Genomic DNA, 22279 nt, shown 5'->3' on the forward strand with positions numbered 1-22279 from the left:
AATTCGGGGTCAATGGAGCACACATGATTGTGTGTGTGAACATGGATCCACTGTGGTCCGTGTGTCAAATAAGGATCCGTTGGTCAAAATAGTTCTCAAAAATGAAATCCATGTGTCAAACAAGCGTCAATTGAGTACATTCGTCAACAGTAAATTTGAATCAGAGATGGTTTTATACAGTATATCTCTAAAAAGTATTTTTGACACTGATGTTAAAAAAGAATGTGTTTACTTGGGCACATTGGGTTTTTGAGATTTTTTTTTTTTTAGTTTGACCTATAAAAACTTGCATAATACGGATAATTTAGAGCTATGACGTTTCAAAAATAAGATTTACCAATCGCTGAAACGAACCCGAAACATACTGATACTATTATTATTATTATTATTATTGAAACATGGAGGGCTACAGAAAAAAACCAGCAGTTTCTGAATCGGTGCAAATTATTAATCAAAAAAAATTTACTGTCTCAAGAGTCTGATTAAAAAAAATTCTCCATTGTTATTGGTCAGCACGGTTCTTAAATGGAAAACATGGTTTCATGCGTGTTCAACAGTGTGTGTCAAACGTGAATCAGTGTGTCAAAAATGGAATGTGCCTTTGTATCAACCGTTGGTCTGTGCGTCAAACATGACTCTCTGGGTTTGCGGGTCCACGGGTCAAATGTGGGTCAAACAAGTTTTCTGGATGTCAAAAACGGTTTGCAAGCCAAACATGGGTAGTGTGAGTCAGACAAGTGTCCATTTGACAAACCGTCTGTGCCTCAAACAATTGTTGAATATGTCAAATGTGAATTTATCTGTCAAAAAATGGGTCCATATATGTCAGGCATGGGCTTGTGTGTCAAAAATGTAGGCCGATGTCAAATTTCGGAAATTTCAGTCTGTGGTTCAAACATGAGTCCGTAGCTCAAATATGAATCAGTGTGCGTCACTACTTGTTTTTACTCAGTTATCTATTTATTTATTTGCATTTTTCACACATCAAGTTGTGCATATGAATATTTAATCTTGCAGGAACTATTTATAAGGATGGCACGTGTGTGTGCGCGTGTTTGTGTGTGTGAAAAGCTGCAGAGGTGAGGAAGAAGGGGGAGGCGGAAGAAGAAGAGGAGGAGAGTGGATTGTGCAAGAGAGAGAACATAACTGGATGTAAGTGGAGGAAGCAGACGGAACAAACAAGATGCAGTAGGTGTTTGCTGCCTCTAGGGGGAACCAAAGTTCAGTAAAGAAGTAATGACACCTTACTATTTTTGACGCATTAATTTCTATTTAAATATTGACGTAATATTGAACAGCATTACCGGTATATATACTGGACATAAATATATGTATGTGTGTATAAAAATAGATATTTATATATTGAGAGAATCTCCAAACTTGCAATTAATTTATTCATTTTATTTCGGGGGGGATGATACTCAGTCCCTCGAGAGGAAATACGTCAGTTTAATTTAAAAGGAAATACTAAATCAGGAGAACAGAGACCAAACAATCCTATTTTGGATTGGCAACCAACTGTGCACACGCATACTGCATATTTGATGCATTTGCATCTGAGATTTGAATGGAAATGTGGGATATTGCAATGCTAATGCAAATGAAACCACAGTAAGCCTTTAAGATTCCCACAAATTTGCCGTAATGGGTTCTACCATGGCTCATATACCCCCCTGTATAATCCTGACAAACAACAATAATGAAAAAAAAAAAAAATCCTCCCAAATAGCATTATCTTTGTAAAGCTACAATACTTGATAAAAGCTCTTGAATTGGATCCCATTAGCCTGTGTGTTGGTGGACCAAATCAAGTGTCCAGTGAGCATTTTGTTTGCTGAGCGTGTGTGCGTGTCAGCACGCCTTTGACTGTTTGTCATGTTCGAGAGATATTTCTGTCGGTCGCTATCTGCAGCCATTATTCTTCCAAAGCGGTGTAAAAATGCGTTTAGCCTGAAGGAGGCTGCGGCTGTACGGAGCAAACCGAGCACTTCCCGATAAAGTGGAGGCTTTGTGTTGTTGTCAGCACTTTTTCTTGCATCTGAGGCTGCACATAATGTGCCTTGACCAGGTGAGGCTGCCGAGGAGCTCGTTAAATCTTTAATGCCGGATAACGTGTTGGACGAGTCCAATCAAAGATGCATTAAAGTGGATTTGTTTACATCGGAGTTTGTGTTCAGGAAAAGTTCCGCTCGCCAGCACAATCTTAACACTCTATGATGAAGCGGACCAGACATTTTTATAGTGGAAAACAGTGTAGGTCTACGAATATTTGCCGATAGGGAACCTAAATCCTTGTCAAAAATAATACAATTACAATACAACTTTAGAACAGCGACCGTCTCATGTTGAGTCGAAAGCTAAAGACGACAAAATAATCAAAATCGCGTTTTCAAGCCTTTTGTCACTTGTTTAAAAAGAATTTCAAATGAAGATTTGTTCAGTCTGACAAATGTTTTTCTTTTCAAATTAAGAATAAATTCATTGGAACATGGACGTCAAGGAGGGCGGGACGGTGCGCCACTGGTTAGCGCGATGGCCTCACAGTGCAGAGGTCGTGGCTTCGAATTTAGTGTCTTGTTTTAAAAGCCACACTTTCTCTGCATTTATTTCCAATTGGATTATTCTGCATACATTTGACACCCTGGTAGTATATGCCCAAGTGCGGTTCTCAAGATCTCCGATCCAACCTGTTTTTAGATGTCGCCCTCCTCCAACACCCCCGATTCAAATGATCAGTTCATCAGGAAGCTTTGGAGAAGCCTCATAACAATCCACACCGTACATGGGAACCCCCGGTATAAACCTGTTAGGATTGTTTGGTCTCGGTGGATTTAATTCTCATCTTTCATTTGAACACATTGCGAAAAGCTTCAAGTCAATTCAATTTTGTTCATCTCAGAAAGAGATTTCAACGCACTTGGTTCCGCTTCTGTTAAATGCCTCCTTTTAACCTCGCCCTTGCCTGTCAATACTCATTTGAATTTCGTTCCACCTTCTCCGCTCAGCACAGCCCACTCTCATCTGTTCCGAGAGAACATTTTAGCCTTTTGGCCTACTCGCGCTTCTTCTCTTGTACTTTTAACACTTTTTTTTTTTCCCTCCAGCAGCCTGGCAAGTGATTGACTTAAAGCAGCCAGACGCCTCTCGCCCACGTCTCCTGACCACAGTGATACATTCGGTGATGTGAAGCACGGGGGAGGGGAGGCGTGACCCGTGGCGCCGTGCGTGAGAATATGCTTTCTATGGCGCCGTTCATTAGAGTGGTGAGCGTTCAATTTGTAAGTTCACGGCTGCTAATGGTGTCATTTAGTCTCATTTCTGAGCCATTAAGCAAAAGTGCTCCATCGCGGGAGCGGTCAGGGCGTGCAGGGGACAGAGTGCGGCAGTGCAGCGACAACTGTGTCAGTTTGCTTTAACATGCGGGTCACTACACGTGTTCCTCTTGATGGGGAGGTGACCCCCGTAATCAGGATTTCTGCAGGTATCAGAAAATCTTTTTTTTTTTTTTTGGCAACTTTTAAAATTTAATGCCCACATCCTGCCACATTGTATAATGTGTGTGTGTATGTCAGCTAATTAAAAATAGTCATAATTTCACATTTTAAATCTGTTCTAAATACATGTTTTTCATACTCTAGTGAATTAACATAAAAGTGGACAATTCTGATAGCCTCTCAAATAGATGGGCGGACCTTTTTTCCCATCGTACTACAATAAAGTGTAATTGCACATCCACTCCAGTAGTTGGCAGTGGCGCTCTCCTTGCCCATTGCTATTATATTAATAATGCTATTGTTTAGAGTTGCGGCGGAGAGTGGATGGATGGTGGTGGTGGGTAGGGGGGGGTTTGGTGCAGATTGTTTTCTTCTTGCTGGGAGGGCGTAACAGAAAATGATTGAGAAGCACTGGCCTCATACAAATATGGTTGTATCTTTTTGTTCACAAAAGCAGTAATTTAATTTTTGAAAGTTATTTGAAGTTAAAATGATGTAGTTAAGAATTGTTTACCACGTAGTTGGGGATTTTTCTGCCAGATGGCGGCTTTAGCTTTTCATGTTGGACATTGGTGACGGGAGCAGTACATTTTTCTGTTCAAATTAAGACGAGATTAATTGGAAAATGGATGCCACGACCGCCTCACAGATCTGAGGAGCAGTGTTCGATTCTGGCTCGGCCCTTCCTGTGTGGAGTTTGCATGTTCTCACTGTGCCTGCTTGGGTTTTCTGCGGGTACGCCAATCTCCTCCCACATTCCAAAGACTACTTAGTGTCTTGTGTTTTAAAAGCCACACTTCCTCTGCGTTTATTCCCAATTGAATTATTCTAATTATGATTGTCAAACAAACGGCAAGAACTAAATGTCACAGGAACCCTAATTGTCAGGTATAATTACTAAATTATTTAAATGAGCAAAAGAATGAATTAGAAATTGACTTGCTCCCTCACACTGCCACTCATCACATATTTAGAGAATTTGTTTTCATGTATTTCTATTTTGTTCTTAATAATTTTATCTTCAAAGTGTGATTGTTTTTGAATGTTTAAGTTTGCTTTTTTTAATTATGGCAAAAGAAAAAATATATCATCACTCTACATAGGCATGTTGCTGTTGATATAAATATGAATACTTGTCAATAAGATTGGAATGACATTAAAAAAAAAATACAATGTCACAAAATATGTTGTTAAAAATGCATATATTTCTTTTTTTAAAAAAATGTTTAAAGAGTTTTTTTTCTCCAGTGATCCAGTTCAGTATTCGGATCTCACTCTTGAGAACTTTCATCGGTGCTGTCCTCGCCCGCCACTCTCCAGTCCCTCCTGCGTTTCTTTGTGGAGTCCGAGTGTTTGTACGAGTCGTCGTTTTTCCTCTTGCGTTTCCGTCGGTCCTCCTCTTTCCTCTCCTTTTTCTTGATTTTATGGCGACTTTTTGTCCTGTCGCTGTCATCGCTGCTGTTTCCCTTCTTCCTCTTTCCTTCCTCTTCTAACTCTTTTTTCTTCTTTTTCTTTTTCTTCTTCTTTTTGGCGTGTTTCGACTTGGACGCTTTACTTTTGTGGCCCACCTTCTTCGTGGAGCTGCTTTTGTCACTGGAAATAAGAACAAACAAGAGTTGGCAGCCGTTTTGTGAGCAAAATAAAAAAAAGAATGGGCACACCTGCAGAATAAAGTCAGATCTGAAAATGAGAAATTCCACACTTAAAACAATAACATTGCTTACTTTTGATTGCCGGTCAAAGAGAAGCGATTGTTTAAAATGATTGTAACCATTTAGTAACTTAAACTGAAGGAAAATTGGATGTCACAATGTGACAATCACTGAAGAAAAATAACGATAATGAAAATTCTTCAATTTAAAAATTTAAACATGAACATTGTAAATACGTATAATGATAATGCTTGATTTTTTTTAAACAATTATAAAAAAAATTACAGTATTTTTTTAAAAAGGGGGACAATGAAAATAAAAGCAATGATTATCACTTTGAATAATTGTTTTTAAAGTTGAAAATGTAAAAAAGAAAAAAGTGAGCCGTAATTATATATATATATATATATATATATATATATATGCATAATTGTAATGGTTAATTTCAAAAGAAATTCTAAAATGTACTAAAACACTGCAAAATAAAAATGTTTTTAAAACGCTTTGCATCTTAATACAATTACTTTATGTGTTACTAAATGTGGCCATAATCTGCTTAAATCACTTTACATAAGTATGGTTAAAAAAATCAATTTAGTAGCGTATTAATGGTTAAAGACAAAAACTTTAAATGCTGTTGTCTTATTTTTCTGGGGTCAAAAATTTCAACTCACAAGAACGTGAATAGGGGGACGTGAAAATGCTGGTCCTTTTTAAAGTGAGTGTGGTTTCTAAAATTCTGTTCATCTAAAATATAAACGCCTGTCAGTATGTTGCAGCTCGACATCCATGCAAAACAATGATAAACATCTGCTTCAATTAATTTCAATTGGTTCATCATCAGATAATAATAAAGAGCCTGACGAGTGTTGCTAATGTGTCAAAAAGGACTCTCCTTATCTTGGTGACAATGTGAGCTTTATTAATTTTGTTAAACAAATCTCCGCTTGTGCAAACTCTCCGGTCATAAAACAAACATGAGGGGGGAAGGGGGGGGGTCAGTGGAGCGCCCCGCCCCTTTCTCATGTGGTGTGAATTACACCTTGTCCAATGTCCAATCATTGCGATTGTGTCATTTACCTGTCACTCTCAAACTCTTCAGGGTACAGCTCCTTGAAGCCGCTGTGTCCCCATCTGCACACAAAGCATTCATTGTTCTGGTCATGATAACTTGGAGTGCCACTAGTCCAGTTGTTGTCTAACCGTTTACACTAAGTACCAGCTCTTGGGAAAAAAAAAACAAAACATGTACTGGTAGCCCAAATTCCTTGTTGCTGGTAGAGAGTGCACACAGTAAGGGTTAATTCGTAGGGTTCTGTGTTAAAGGCACAGGAAATAAATGCTGGGTCCGGTGTGTTACCTGTCTGGATCGTTGTCCTCAAAATCGTAGAGTTTACGCGTCCAGTATCGAGCCTCTCTATCGTCGTGCTCCGAGGAAACTCTGGACTGATAGGATAATCGATCACAGTGCATTTGACCTCTGGAATAATACAACAACAAAAATAAAAAAGTCAGAACATTTTGCTGTGGCTTTGGTGTCCAAGCAGTTGCCAGTGAAGCTGCTCCGATTCTGTACCTGATTGTCTTGGTGGCGCTCATGTGACTGTGGTTGGACATTTGGACCTCCCAGCCCCGCAACTTCCACATCTCAGACTCTTCCTGGATCTGCAGTAAGTGATAAAAAAATTCACACATATTTTATCAGTGTCTTTTGTTTTTTTTCTTAAGCTTTTAATGGCCTGTGGGAGAAGAGAAAACACGGAAATATGTTACAGCAGTACACGCGCACACACACGCACACGCGACTGTCCGTCTATGGAATAGACTAGTTAATATGTCAAATACTAGGCTAACTAGATGTATATTTGATTGTGCCGTAGCTAATAAAAACATTTGGAGTGGGCAGATGGAAAACATTTTTGCTGATGTTGACCTTCAGTTTATCTATAGGAAAAAGTTGAGATGCAATGTTGGAGAGATAAAACAACTTTATTTTGAAAGGTATAATCACACTTAGGCAAAGGAAGTTCTATGCAAACCGAAGTTAAGAACTTGTATTTTGTTAAAAAAAATCATACTGACAAGAGCCCAGAGAACATCAGTATGTGCTAAATTGAGGTCTGGTACTCTGCTTCCTGCTTTGGATATTGTTCGTTTTAACTCCATCCCAGAGGTGGAATGGTCTTGTTGTTTGTCATTTCAACAATATTGAAAATGATATTCTTTTTTTGTTTTATTGTCTCCTATATCATGATTTGAGGAGGTAATTATTCTGTAAACTGTCAGATGTGGCTGGATATTTGCTTGCAATACTCAAGTATGGGTTTAAGTATAAGCCATTTTATTTGGCACAGTTTTTATTATGTGCCTGGATGCTACACCAGGGGACTCTCTTTGGTTGATATATTTGTGAATGGCTTCTTACTGTTTACGTTTGTGTTTTATAATCCCACGTGGGCCGGGCACCTTTGCGCATTACCACTAAATAAAAAATAAACAAACAGTCCTGGCAACTGAGTACAAGAATTACATATATAGTATGTACACCAGAAAGTGGATTGTGCTGAATTATTAAGGTGGTCAACACAAACTAGTGAACGTATACTTAGTTTTATTATTATTTGTATGCTCGGCACATCAACTGCTGTTGATTTATTTTTGCTCTCGTATAACAGAATACGTACAATACATTACATGTTGGTGACAGTATCGCTCTGCAAACCGCTTCCTATTCCCTCTCCATCAAGAGCCCAAAAGTATTTTGTTTTAATAAACAGCTACATTATTTGCATATGGCGTATACAAATGCAATAAAACAACTTTGCTCGCCCAATTTTCGAATAAATATTTTGACGGCTTAAGTCAAGGTAGTTTTATGACGACGAATCTTGTGTGCTTTTGTCTCCTACCTTGTTGTGAGCATCAGTGTGGCGGATTACATTCCGCAGCAGCGTCTTCCCCAGAGTCTGCTTCGACATGATGAAAACCTGACACGGACGCAAAGGGTACGTTATGATGAAAACCTGACACGGACGCAAAAGGTACGTTTAAACCACACTGTAAATAGCGTAGAGACAAAGCAACGATCTGTAGTAAAATAACAATAGATGGTGGTTGGCAATTTACGAGGCTAAGACTGCTGACAAAAGCACACCACAAACGACAAATTATGTTACTCACGCTTGATTTACGACACTAATATCTGAAAAAGCATCATAAACGTGTCTGTTGAGCTAAACGAGAACTTTTATAAGAAAAAGGGAGGGGAAAACGGCTTCGATTAAATTAATACCGTTCGCGAATTCCGCATACGTCATCATGTATTTTTCTGCAGAGGTAAAAAGCGAGTCGCTTATTGGCTGTATAAACGGTCAATCGTCATTTGAGCCAATGAGCGTAAAATATAGTAACCGCCTTGCTTTAGGATTTAAAGCGAACGTATCCGATCGACGTGAGCTCAATTGTGATTGGTCAGAACACGTATAAGGGCGTTACAGATAGTTTTATAAATCACAAATATTTTGGAACATTTTTATTGTACAACATCCCCATCTTCCAAGATTAATATACCCCGACTTTTTTTTGTTTTTATTTTTAAGGAAAAAAAATCATGATGAAAATACAATAGTTTGGCAGCTAAATTGAATGTGGGTTGCCTCCACACGTTTCAATGTCACCAAACGGCCTTGTTTTAAATTATAAAACATAAATAATTTAGACACTATAAAAGAAACCAGACGTTTATTCTGTGTGAAACAATTAGTCAAGTCTCACCTTTTTACACTGTATGTTAATTTTCGACCTGAATTTGGCCCTCCACTTAATATAATGACCATAGAAAGTCGCATCAGAACAAGTTTAGCGTTAACCATCTGCTTGACAATTGAGTGCTTTTCTTCTTTCATTTCCTTTTATTAACATTTCTTCAGTTGCCAGCAACTTCCTTCGAAGGTCAGTATATTACAAACAAGTTGCTTTCTGTTATCGAGATAACTTGTCAACCACTTGAGGGCTTCCTGAATTCTGTATCCACTAAGTTTTGAAAATGGCCAACTATATCAAATACTTTGCTTCGAGCAAGAAAAATATCAATTTTCTTCCATTCAAAGGCAGCTGCGATGTAGTTGACTAGTTGCGACAAAGCACGTTCCGTGGAATGTTTCATACAAAAACTATACTGGCAAGCGTGCAGAATATTATTCATAGCTGGTGCTATAAACCATTTTCCAGGGTTTTCTGCAAAGAGGATAAAATGGCTATTTCAGTTCATGAATATTTAGGATGAAACATTAAAAATAGCTAAAAATTCCCGTGGCATTTTGGGTTGTGCATAGCAGTTATCGTGACTTGGTGTTAAGGTTGAAAGTGGCTCCTTAGCCTTTCGAGTGTGTCGATCCAAAATGTTTGAGAACCCCTGTTTTGCAGAATCTGAAGCCAGCCATGTAATTACAGGCTTCTGTAAATCAAAAACTGTTTTTCCCCCAGTAATACTATACTCAAGCTGCATAAAAATACCATTAACCATACAGCTGTCGGCTTCAGAACACATGTTGTGCTCCAAATACCTTCACCGCATAGATTTCCATGAATCTTTTCAGAAACTCTATGCCGGATTTTAAATTCCCTCCTCTTCGTCTTGAAAGTGGAGGAGCAGAAGCAAGGAGAGGAGGAACGAAGATGAGAAGGGGGAGGGGGTAAACACACCCAGACGGAAAAGAGCCATGTCTCACCATGTCTCCGCACTGACAGGAAAGACGGAATAACAAAGCCACAGAAAAGAGGAAAAAAGGGAGGACTAGAGATTACATGCAAATGAGGAGCTGCATCAGTAGTTGGAGACACAAATACATTTTGTGTGTTTGCAATGAGAGGGCAGGCATAGCACAGTGACTGGTGGTGCTGAGCACCAATCTCTCTTCTGTCTGTGATCCCCCCCCCCCTGCTGCTTGGCACCATCCAGCCAGGCGAGGACGGAAGGCGGCTTTCCAGGGCTTTTTGATTTGGGATTTGTATGAATATGAGAGGATTTGGACCAGGTCGCGGCCACAGCCGCCGCTGTTCTTTTCCATTGCGCGTGTGAAACGTGGAGATTCATCTGGTTTGCCTCGCTCCCCTCCCTGCGTGGCTGTTCTGGTCCTAATGGAGAATCAGGGCATCACCCGGACGTGGGGCTCCGGCTGACTGTAACGCGTACACTCCAGCAATGGGGGCCAAACAGATGAAATGGTAAGCGTCATTCTTCTCCTTTTTTTTTAAGCACCAAATGAGCTGCTTGTATGTTTGCATCATGAGCATAAACCTGACAGGAGGCAGACAGGCATCCTCTTTGTAATCAGTAACGCACTGATGACGAATCACGTCATCCATGTCGCCAAACAAGGCGACACTGACAGCTAAAGCGGACTGCTTATTGTCTGCCTGCGTGTTTATGGTGCGATATGGCTGTGGGTGTGTCTAAGTGAGGCCGGATGCTATTGCCTAGCAACCGCCCTCTCCTTTGCTTCATTACCACCTCCACTTCCATTTTGAGACCACATGTTCAGTGATTACATCGATAGACAGATAGATAACAACCAGGTAAATATTTATTTAATTTCTGGAAATTCCATTCTGTACTTTCTCCCTACTTTCACATAAAAATAAGGCTAATTAATTGACATAATAACAGATCCTAAGATGAGTTTCTAGATCCATAAAATGAGTGCCAGCCAATATAGACAACCATTCATACTCAAATTCACACATATGGACAATTTTATAATCGATGACCCAAACATGAATTGGCGATTCTCGCCAAGACCTCTCAAATATGAGAGCGATGGCATTCTCTAGGCCTGGGGTGGGCAAACTTTTTGATTGGTGGGACACAATGGGTTCGAAAATTTGAGAGAGCGGCCGGACCAGGAGCAGATGGAAGGAGTGTTTTGGTAACCTCACCTCATTGGAGAAAAAAAATACATTTAATTTAAAATGAAAGTGAACAAAAACATAACAAAATATATATGTCTTTGAAAAACCACATTATTTAGAAAATAAAACATTAAAAAGGTTCATTCATTTCATTTTTATTCAAGTTCGGCGGGCCGGATTAAAACGTTTAACGGGCCGCATGTGGCCCCCGGGCCGTAGTTTGCTCACGCCTGCTCTAGCCCAACTAATTTTCTATCTAAAGGATTAGAACTGACGGAATTTGAGCTACACCCACATTTGGCAACTCTTTAGTTTCCTCTTATGACGCTAATATGAAAACAGGAGTTCAGAACAATCCCATTAAGAAGGATCCAGTCATTACGGTACCTCATAGTGTAGTAAATCCAGTCCAACATCCATTGCAAAATAACAAACGAGCGCACACTTTTCACCCCATCACATGCGCTAATGTTGATCTGCTGCTAATCTCATGTAAATCCTAATCTGAAATTGAAGGTCCCAATTTCTCCTCAGTCACGTTGCGCCGCCCCTGTTACGAAGCAGCCTGCCAGCTTTAAAAACAAGTTTGTTTATCGAGCGTCGGCAGCCACCAGAAGGTGGAGGACTGCAGGAGAGAGTTTAGGTGGTGATTGAACGTATCCTGATGGTGTCATCATGTCATCAGCTCAGGCGGAGATTAGGAGGAGGCTGCTCGCTCTGATCCCCTTTGGAGAAACACTCGGGCATAATCACTGAAGGTTCTGATAAGACACTCATTAACTTGATGGCTTTTTGGGGAGGGGTGATCTACAATTTTTCTTCAAGAAATTTGTGGAAAATGTCATAAATGCTGGGCCAAATAATATCAACATATAATATGATAATATCTCTCATGGCACAGTGTTGATACACCAAAATCAAATATTGATACTTTAGTGTGACCCATGACAACAACTACTGTGATGTCATTTTCATTTGACAGAAGTGACAAAATGGCCGCCCCTGAGATGGCTAATAATGGGTGTATTTTGCTGCCTAACTCAATTGCACTAACACAATATTAATCAGGATGTCATGTTTAGACTTGTGAAGACGCGTCGAACATTTTATTGCAAATATTTTATGAACTACCTGATAACGTGACAAAATCTATTTTCTATGTTTTCAGCGGTCTTCGGCCGGGCAGTTGCCCCAGTAGCGACCAATCACAGCTCACCTGTTTTCTGAAGCGGAGCCATGATTGGTTGTTATCTGAGTACTGACCTACTGTGATGTAACCTACTGTGATGTAATTTTCAGTCGACAGAAGTGACAAAATGGCCACACCCTGAGACGGACAAAAATTGGTGGATGTTACTGCTTAAATAATATTTGACAAACACAATAATAATCAGAATGCCGTGTTTCGATTAGTGGACCTCCATAGAACATATTCTTGGAAAGAAAAATGTTGTAGTGACTTCCCCTTTAAGACTGTTTGTGGTCTTGAAATGACCCAATAGAATCACTTAAAATTGTTCCCTGAATTGTTAGCTTCTTGAATTATCATTTCACCACAGCGCCACTATAATATGGCCTCGCTTGTGTCCATCATATTTACTCACTTACATTTGGCATCATTATTTATGAAACAATTATAAATTGTATTGATTTGAATTTGATTTGATTATTAGCGTTGTTTGTTCTAAACTGACCGACTAGGAAGGCGCACAAAAGAGCACATAATATATGGCATGCCCATAAAAATGCATATAAAGCATTGCCCAATTTAGAGCGGAAATAATGCGATTACGTAGCTAAGCCACCCCTTCAAAAAAGAAAAGTAAAATCTCTTGAGCTTCAATCTAAATCATGCAACATGTTTTACGCCACGAATGCAATGCCTCTGGATGTTCTGTGGTTTTATCTTACACTACACTTAAGCCTGCAGTTTTGTTCCCGCTCTGCTTAGCCTGGAGAGCAAGAGAGTTGACTTGTTTTTTTTTTTTGATCCTCTTTCCCACAGAGTTGTTTTCCCGACACACACAGGTGGGGGGGGGGGTCTCCCTATTACACCTAATACCGCAGTTCATAGTTCATAGTTTCCAGTAGCTTCATCTTATTTCTGTCAAAACAAAGCAAAGCGAAGATGACAGCTAGCCTGCCTGACTCGGCCTCAGGCTGCACTAGATGCTCTCCTAGGCGGCACCACACACTGGACATGCACGTAGCGCATGACCGTTGTCTTCCCTGAAACCTCAAGGACCGCCTTGACTCATGAGCTAGCAAAGTATGTGAAGAATTTCCTGCGTCATGCTTGCATGCCTTTCCATGTGATCATGTTGCAGCCTGTGTCAAGTGATGTTGTCAAATCTGGAAGTCATTCTATAATCCGTTCCATGATGGCGGTTGACTTCTAATCCCTCCTCTAGGAGGTCAGGTGATTTAATAGTCGGGTCAAACTGTGTCTATCGTATAAAAAAATAAATATATATAATAAACCACTTGTTCTGCTACGGCCTGGAAAAATGGATGCTACGTGGTCAAGCATTTTTGTTATGCCTTCACATAACTACAGGCGGTGAAAATAGTGGCTGGAACCCTGCTGTGGCTGTAATATAGAACATCTCAGTCATTACAGGGGTGTCAACGCCGCAACAACGAGGCACTCTAAAGCCCATGCCTTATTTATTTATTTTCACATGGCGCTTCCACCGTTCTCTGCCTGACTTGCACACACCCGGCTGACAACAAGGCACTCCTAAACTGGACTTTGGGAGTTCTACTGTATTTAAAAATCGAAACATTGGAAATCAACTTCCCCGAGGGTTTTGATTCCTAATTTTTGTGCCCCTCCGAGAGCCAATAAAATCTTATATAAACTTTATGTGCATGGCTCTATTTACGTCTGCTCATCTGGCAAGAGACACAAACAGTCACAGTGCCGCCTTCGTTTGCCATCTGTTTCAGCCTCAGCTCAGCCAGCCCTGTGCGCTCCCCTAAAGAGGAGTATGCTGTCACCCGCTCCAGCGACAGACAGGAAACCATCCGCGATCAGCCCGAGGAGCAGCGGGCGCGACCAGGCAATGACAAATCGTTACTGTCGGACAAGAAGCATTTCGCAGGTGGGTTGGCTCCACATCTCATAATGTAAATCGTACAATCTTGAACGGTACCTACAGTTACAGGTAGGTTCTTTGCTGGCCTAAATATTATCAGAAAGACTGACATTTATATTTCCAAACTCAATTTTCACATTTTTTGTTTGAAATTGTATTCATATATTCCTAACAATCTGTTCCTTGCATAGCATTTTTCTTGGCTTCAACTCTTTCATTGTGAGTGTTTGTGGATGTTATATTATTTTGTCCAATCAGATTTCAGCCTTAATTTGTTGTTATTTCACGTCCATTTGCCCAAGGACTTCAAAATCAGTAGGACTGAATGTTTAAATCCAACCAGATTTCAAATTCATCCTCACGCGACCATCAATAATGTCAGCATTTGTTCGGGTGGTTGTACCAAAACTTGTTGGTTTATGAGAATTCTGAATTAGCAAATGTAAAAAAGTCCAGAATTACACATTGGGTTTTTTTTAGATCTGATTTAAAAAAAATAGAAATTGGCCCAACAAAACAAAATGTTTTCAAAGAATAAAAACACAACTACATTTTCTTTTCTGGTTGTTGTTAAGATCTAGCTAGCACTGGCTCGAAAAACCAACGTTACAAACTGAATATCAATAAATGCTAGATTAGCTAATGATAATAATTGACGAAGTTCACTTCTCTGTGTTTTTCCGATAATTCAGATTCCATTCTAAAAAGTCATGTTATGTCAGTTGCTGTTAAGACATAGTTAGTTAGCTTGAGTTGGCTTGGAAAATGTTTCCATAGCTTTGCTAACGTTTCAACTTAATTACAAAAACGACTAAATTAGCTTATGATAACTGAAAAAATACACATTGTATGAGTTTTATCAGTTTAAATGAAATGATTTGATAACTTGTCACGATGAAACAAAAGCATTTCAAAGAAGGAAAAAAATCATGTTAAATCGATTGTTGAGCTACTGTAGCCTGCAAGCTTTGGCTCAACGCTATAGCTTTGCTAATATTATGAAAAGCGCATTAAAAAAAAAAAAACTAAATGAGCTAATTATAATAATTGAAAATGTTTTTTTGTGTTTATTCAGATTAGACTGACTTTTTGAGAAGTTGGCCTAACGCAATATAATGGTTTTAAAGAAGAAAAAAAACAATCATGTTTTTTCAGGTTTTGTTAAGGGCGAGCTTGCGATGGCTTGAAAAGCACGTTTCCATAAATTTGCTCAGGTTATGAACTGAGTGAGGAAAAAAAAAACTGAATAAGCTTCTAATAGCACTGTGAAAAATACACTTCGTTTGTGTTTGGTTAGATTTCATTTTTAATTTTTATCTTTTTATAACTTGCCGCAACAAAACAAAATGGCTTCATGTTATGTAGGTTGTGATATGCCGCTGTTGCTACAGCTTTGGCTCGAAAAATGTGTTTCCCTAGCTTTGCTAAAATAATGAACTGAGCGACAATAAAAAATACAAAGTTAACTAATGATCACAACTAAATTGGCCCAAAAATAATTCAGTGAAGGACACTGTCTGATTTCAGAGGAGGTGTCTCTCTGTGGGTTGTGCCCCTCGCTTGGGCATGATGTGCCAGAGGAAGAGAAGTCCTGGGAGGAGCTGCTGGACGTCCACCAGGAGCAGCTGGAGAAGGAAATGCATGAGGCCAGGAAGATGGTGTTCCGCCTCCAGGTAAATAAGAAACGACAGGTTTTTTTTTTGGACCGGTCTGGGCGTTTGTAGGGTTATTGTGCGAGCCGGAAAACAGCAAGTGGGGCTGGTTAGCCTGAAATATAGCCCATGCGGTATCTTTATAAATGCATATACAGATATAGAAAAGTAAATCTGGTGGATGTATTCTCACTTAACTCGTATAATACCTGTATACATTCATTCAACACAAGGGAAAATATTTTTAAAAAGGACACTTTTGTCGCCTAATTTCCTAATTTCTAAAAAAAAAGAAATCCCTTTGTTTCTTTCTGTAATAGTCAAATTTCTTGAAATTGTGATTTTTAAAAAAAAAATTTGATAGCATGTAATAATAAAATACAATAAAAAAAAAATAATAACAATAAATTACTCTTCTACTCCTACTACTAACAACAATAATAATAATATAATATTATGTAATATAATCACAGTTATTACCATAAACTTATACTGTAGTTTATCAACATATTTAATTTTTTTTCCATTATAATTAAAAAATTTTAAGAATAAGAATAAAAAATTATAAGTACAATTAATAACAATAAAACATGTATTATTTTTCTTGCAGATGAATGTGAAAAGAATAATTCTACATTTAATTATAATAACAATAAAATATATTAAGCCTTAATTGTTAACAAATGTTCAGTAATAATTGTGCATTTACTATTTTATTCTTATTAACACATTTTAATCATGGAAAATATGTGTAAATCATGCCTCAGAAATAATATAATGTAATTTCTATTATTTAATTCATATTATACACTTCCTTCCTTGTTACAAATATGTTGTTTTCAGTGAAAACTCAAATTTGTTAGTTGGTGTAAATGCAAGTGGGATTGTTCGTCTATTTGTGCCTTGTGATTGGCAGGCTCAGACTCCCGTGTGATCCTGAACCTGTTAAGTAATATAAAGAAATGGAAGGATATTTGACATAAATGTCACTGCAATAAGTATGTATGTTTGTCTGCAGGCTTTGCTTCTCAACGGCTCCCTCCCAGAGGATGACCCAGGTGGATCTGTGAGCTTCGGAGACAACCGGGCAAACGGCGAGCAGCAGCTGGTAGCGTGCCCCCTCCCTCCCGTATGCACTAACCTGTGAAAACGCAGCAGCGGCCAACAAATTCGCTGCTTTGTGTGAACTCTCAGCCCTTCTGTTGTGTTGATGTTCTGCCGCCATCGCTCTCGTCTGGAGAGCCCAAATTAATCTCACTGATCTTGCGGGCCCTCCTGTCAGCGTCCCCTCTTGGTAGGTCTGACATTGTCTAATTAGGATGCTCTTACTGTTTCCCTCTGAAGGTTCTCACGCGCAGCCGCCTGGACCAAAGCACGGAGGAGGCTCTTGATCTTAAAGTATGCAAAGTGAATGTAATCAATTTTTTGGCTCCCTTCTTTTTTTTTTAACATTTCTCTCTCTCTCTCTCTCTCTCTTAGCGGGAACTCCTGAGACACAAACAGGAGGTGCGCCATATTCAGGCCATCAAGGTAAATGAACCTTTCAGTGTTGGAAAAGTCATTAAAGAGTAGCGACTAGGGATGAAAAACTATTTGAATCGGAAAATTGCTTTTGATTTAAAAGTTGTGAGTGCATCGATACACAAACTAATTAATCGGTCCTTGAATCGTATCGCACGAGGCATTTTTGACTGATATTTCAAGAATCAAAGAATATCGTCTTTTAGACTTTACCAATTGTGGCGCAGTTATCACGCCGCCTGCATTGCAAGTGTGAATTGGTGTTTTGTACGCATAGTGGAGAGAAACCCAAGGGTAAAACCAATTTTGTGTAAACGCGCGGCGAGTATTGTACACGCAAAACACATTTTTGTACGCACAAAACATGCTTTTGTATGTGCTTTTTCCCATTACGTACGCACAAAACTCATTTTTGTACTCAGGATTTGACATTACACTTACGTAATTGTGTCATAAATCTAACGCTAAATCTAAATCTAACCAACCACCCCGGGCCTCGCGGTTGGTAGTCCGCAAGCGTTACGGACTTCTATGCATCGGTCGGCGGCGGAAAAAAAAGGTTGGGGGCCGCTGCTCAAGACGATCCTTTTTAGGTTGCTTCACTCGTGAATATATGAGATGTTGAGTATCTGTATACTGATCTCCATGTGATGTGACCCTTTCGCTCATTAGGATGCCCTGCAGCAGCGGCTGACAGTGCAGGAGGATGCCGTGCTGCAACTAAAGCAGGAGCTACTGAGGAGCAACATGGCCAAAGATCAGCTGGAAGGGGAAAATGTAAGACTAATAATGAGTTTTAGAATTATTTGACCCTGAGGACCCACAGTCGGTCCGAAGATGATTTTCTGTATCCTGCACTTTGCAGGTGGTGCTCAAAGACAAGCTGAGCGAACGCAACAAATTACTCGGCGAGTATGAGGTAGAGTGTCCTAACATTGAGGTGCTAATGCAACCTCAAGGTGTGTGTTGCATATGCAGACGCATGTCCTTTCCTTTCTTTGGTTGCCATAGCAGCAACTCGGGAGGAAGGACAGGATGCAGCAAAAGCACGACGAGGCTCAGCACAAAGCGCAGGTTGTTAGCCACAATCGGGTAATGAATTAAAAACAACATGATGAGAATATATTGTGAAGTAGTTGTTACCAGGTCTGAATCTCGGTTCTGAGGTTCTAGGTTCAAATCTTGGTTCGGGTTTTCTCCTGTGGGGCGTTTGCATGATCCCTGCACGGTCCAAAGATTCAGTACAAAACAAATGCGGACTTTTTTTTTTCAGATAAATAGACAACTTTTTTTACGCCAAATGTTGCCATAATAAATGAACATTTGGAACCACATTTTGTAGTTCTACTACTACATTTTTATTGGACCGTAATATTATCTTTTATGTGACAGCCATTCAGGATTGAAGGTGGGTACAGCAGCTCTCCTCCTGCATTCCAGCACAGTGCACCCGTAAGTACTTGTGATCTTTTCTACACATTATACATTCCCAGCATGTTGCCAGGAAGTGTCCAGTCATCATTTGATGTCCAGGGTGAGGAGCTGCAGCTGGTGAGGGAGGCCCTGCGTAGTTTAAGAGACAATTTCTCCGGCCACGACCCCCAGCATCACACCCTGGACACCCTGGAGCAGGGCGTGTCAAGCCTCATGGACCGCCTGCACTCCGACGCCCAGCGACGGCACAACAGAGTATGCTAGAGTTCAGGAAGGTCAATATCACTGGAAGGTGCCTTTGGTGGACGCATCAAGAATTATTCAGTCGTCATGAAAATGTTGCAGGATAATGAACCCACTCGGAACATTTGCGTGCGTGGCAATTTAATAAGTCCACTCTGTCATCCCTTTAAGAAACCCAACATTTTGTCTTTCTTCAATGGAGGCAGAAACGGTGGTTAGTTGAAGAATGAATATTGACTCTTACATTTTGTAATTTTCATCATAATGTGTCCTTGATGGAATGTCAGTAATGTGTGAAACAGCACAGTCATCTTGCTTCCTGAATCATGTTAAGGTTCACCATGTGTTCATTAAATGTCAACATTTTCCAAAAATATCCGCCCTATCATGTTCTTGTTTTCTTGCAATTTATTAAGATCAAAAGAAGAGTGGGAGCTTGACCAATATGCATTTCTGTTAGCGGAATCTGGGGTACTCAGTATGATGAATATGAAGTTCAATGGAAAATCTCCAGATTTTTTTTTTCTTGTGAAATGGAGAAGTCTCAAAGGCACCTTAAAGTGGTATTGACTTGAGTCAGGAACGACACATAAGCATTTTCTGCAAGTAACAGTTTATTGTCTTCCAGGAGGAATTTAAATCGCCCGGCCGCAGAGCCAACTCCTCAGACCGAGACTCATGGCCGCCGAGCTCAAGTAAGGCGCACTAAAATTTGTCATCAGTCGCCATCTTTGTTTCTGTTTCATCACTCCGCCGTGTTGGACACTATTGACTGGGAGATATCTTAAAAAAAAAATCTTTTTGTTGTATGTTTTTTGTTTTATTTGCAGAAATGGCACACTCTCACAGCAGCCCGGGGTTGGATGCCGCCGTGTCCACTAAAGTGCTCTACTTCACTGATCGCTCCCTCACCCCTTTCCTCGTTAACATACCCAAACGGTGAGAGAGTGAGATAGAGAGAGAGAGAGAGAGTGAGAGTGAGCGAGAGCGAGAGCGAGAGTCTGCTTCACAGTCAAGCGGTCCGAGGTTCAAATCTCATTTGAGGCCCCTGGAGTTCAATTGATTTGTTTATTTTGTATTTAATAAAACAAACGGATACATGGCTCACAAACACAAATGTGTGGACTTGGATACTAATTCATGTTAAATCACACGAAAACAACATGATGTAATAAAATGCAACACGACACACAATTTTTGTCAGACTTAGAACGATTTTTCACATCGAAGTAATAACAGAGATAAAATTCATCTCTTCCAGTGTGACTTTCAAGCCATTGTTTGAATACAAAATGTTCTAACAATTGACTTGCAATCAACCCTGGATGTAACTTCCTTCTCGTCCAAAGTCAGCAGGGACATGCTCCAGGTACTAATGAGGACAAGCACTCAAGAAATTGGATGGATGAACATTACAAAGAAAGCGAATAAATCCTTTACATTAAGTGACTCTGGCCAGTTTCTACGTGCTGTGTCCATGAACGAAGCGATTTGTATGTTTAGCGTCTGCGACATGTCCTCACAGGTTAGGCGAGGTGACGCTGCGAGACTTCAAGGCCGCTGTGGACCGGCAAGGCAGCTTCAGATACCACTTCAAAGCTCTTGACCCGGAGTTTGGCACCGTGAAAGAGGAGGTAGGTGGGAAATTAGACACATAAGTGTTTCCGGGTTTATCCCAGTTAAAGTTGATAACCTTGACCAAAAATCGTTGGTTTCCTGATTTATACAGTACTTTTTTTTTTTTTTCAATTGTATTTTTTTCCACACAACACCCCATTAATGGCTGTATGTTGTGTTTGCTTATTCATGCTTTGTCAAAACCTTTTCCATCCATCTCCAAATTTAGCTCAAATGCATCCCGTTTCCATTAATCTTCCTTGAGATGTTTCTACATCTTAACTGGACTCAACCTGCGATAAATTCAGTTGATTGGACATGATTTGGAAATCTATGTAAGGTCCTATAGTTGCTCGCATCTGTCAGAGCGCAAACGAAGCAAGAAGTCAGCTACTGATTGGAGACCTCAGAGATAGGATCATCTCAAGGCATGGGGAAGATACAGAAATATTTCTACTGATCTAGATCGGTGATGCTAAGAGAATTGACAAAGATAGGTGTGCCAATCTTGTGGTATCTTATTTAAGATGCCAAAGATACTTGAGCAAAGGTTGTGACAATTTTTTCATTTAAAAAATATAATTTTTTTTCAACATTGTGTGTCAAATTTTTACGGATGGGGGGGTTTTACACAATTTAATCCACTTTGGAATTTCTTTTGCAGGTATTCCAGGATGCCGCAGTGGTGCCTGGCTGGGAAGGGAAGATTGTGGCGTGGGTGGAAGAAGACCATGGGGAGAGGAGGTAGAAGCCAAAAAGGAAAAAAAAAATACCCAAAACTCAGTTGTGTTCAGTGAAGGAGAACTTGACTGAAAACCCTCGGGACCAATGGACTGAAATAAAGTGTGGGAATGTTTCATGTTGAGGAATGCTTGCTCGGGACTGTTTACAATTCATAAACACGGACATGCAATCGGTTATTTTGGTAGTATTGGTCCCTAATAAATAAAATTAAAGTATCTTTAGACTGATGGATGTTCACTGCCATTTTCCACAACTTCCAGATTGCCAAATAGTGGATGTTTGCCACTCGTCACTTTCAAACAGTGTTTTAATAAACGTTAATTATCACATGGATCCTTTTGCTGTCAATTATTCCAGAGATGGACGGTAATGGTAAGGCCCAATAGAAGCCGCTCCGTGCCATTACACCTACGCTCCGTTAATAAACAAAGCGGGCTAGTTGCTTAATTGAGAGGCTTGTTTGCGGCAGTGACTCAGCCCACACGAGGCCAGAATAACACTTTAGGTTGCGCAAACCTGTCACTCCCTTAATAGGGAACACATTTTACGTGTGTAGAACAGGTGAGGTATTTTGGGAACGCCTACAAATGATGTTTTCAACAATACTTCTCAAAAGTGCCCAAGTTCTCAGGCGTCTCAAGAGTGGGGGACACTAAATTGCATGTTCTTTCATTCTGACAGATTATTTTAGCAAAGTGTGAAATTAGAGTAGGGGGAAATTCAATTTGAAGGAATGTCATTAGAAGTGTGAGTGGGCAAGGCAAGGAAACATTTTACTGAGTGAAACAAAAGTCAGCATGTTGCATGCTTATATATGCTTTACACCTAGACTCATATAAATTGAGACAAATACTTTTGCAGTTTTATTACTGTGTGTGTGGATGTGGCCTTTCTGAATTTCAATACAAAAAAAA

At 39.8% G+C, this 22279-nt stretch overlaps 2 protein-coding genes and 1 long non-coding RNA gene across 7 annotated transcripts; 2 read left to right on the forward strand and 1 right to left on the reverse strand.

The window, feature by feature from the left end:
* The first annotated feature begins 12 nt into the window (after positions 1–12).
* On the forward strand, positions 13–6931 carry LOC148333169 (uncharacterized). Its single transcript, XR_015844211.1, has 3 exons — positions 13–1152; positions 3105–3263; positions 6694–6931. It is a non-coding gene; the product is annotated as an uncharacterized LOC148333169 (long non-coding RNA).
* On the reverse strand, positions 4359–8524 carry nkapd1 (NKAP domain containing 1). 2 transcript variants are annotated; one of them, XM_088300176.1, is made up of 6 exons: positions 8439–8524; positions 8056–8133; positions 6723–6811; positions 6507–6626; positions 6227–6280; positions 4359–5087 (listed from the first exon to the last, which is right to left on the reverse strand). In XM_088300176.1, exons 1-6 carry the CDS (start codon positions 8454–8456, stop codon positions 4766–4768), a joined length of 681 nt encoding a protein of 226 aa, XP_088156302.1. In that variant the 5' UTR covers positions 8457–8524; the 3' UTR covers positions 4359–4765. The 2 variants fall into 2 exon arrangements, with proteins under 2 accessions (XP_088156302.1, XP_088156304.1); XM_088300178.1 differs by having other exon boundaries at positions 4366–5087; positions 8327–8465.
* On the forward strand, positions 8039–21698 carry dixdc1a (DIX domain containing 1a). Of its 4 annotated transcripts, none has more exons than XM_088300172.1 (16): positions 8039–8151; positions 9745–10372; positions 14006–14160; positions 15682–15827; positions 16825–16914; positions 17151–17204; positions 17286–17336; positions 18000–18104; positions 18193–18246; positions 18339–18419; positions 18720–18779; positions 18861–19016; positions 19633–19699; positions 19835–19943; positions 20530–20638; positions 21286–21698. In XM_088300172.1, the coding sequence occupies exons 2-16, from the start codon at positions 10350–10352 to the stop codon at positions 21367–21369; spliced, it is 1344 nt and encodes a 447-aa protein (XP_088156298.1). In that variant the 5' UTR covers positions 8039–8151; positions 9745–10349; the 3' UTR covers positions 21370–21698. The 4 variants fall into 4 exon arrangements, with proteins under 4 accessions (XP_088156298.1, XP_088156300.1, XP_088156299.1 ...); XM_088300174.1 differs by having other exon boundaries at positions 18339–18401; XM_088300173.1 differs by having other exon boundaries at positions 18342–18419.
* The last annotated feature ends 581 nt before the right edge of the window (positions 21699–22279 follow it).

The sequence above is a fragment of the Idiotropiscis lumnitzeri genome, chromosome 7, assembly GCF_059441095.1.
Source record: "Idiotropiscis lumnitzeri isolate Australia: NSW breed Sydney's pygmy pipehorse chromosome 7, RoL_Ilum_1.0, whole genome shotgun sequence".
Classification (NCBI taxonomy): Eukaryota; Metazoa; Chordata; class Actinopteri; order Syngnathiformes; family Syngnathidae; genus Idiotropiscis; species Idiotropiscis lumnitzeri.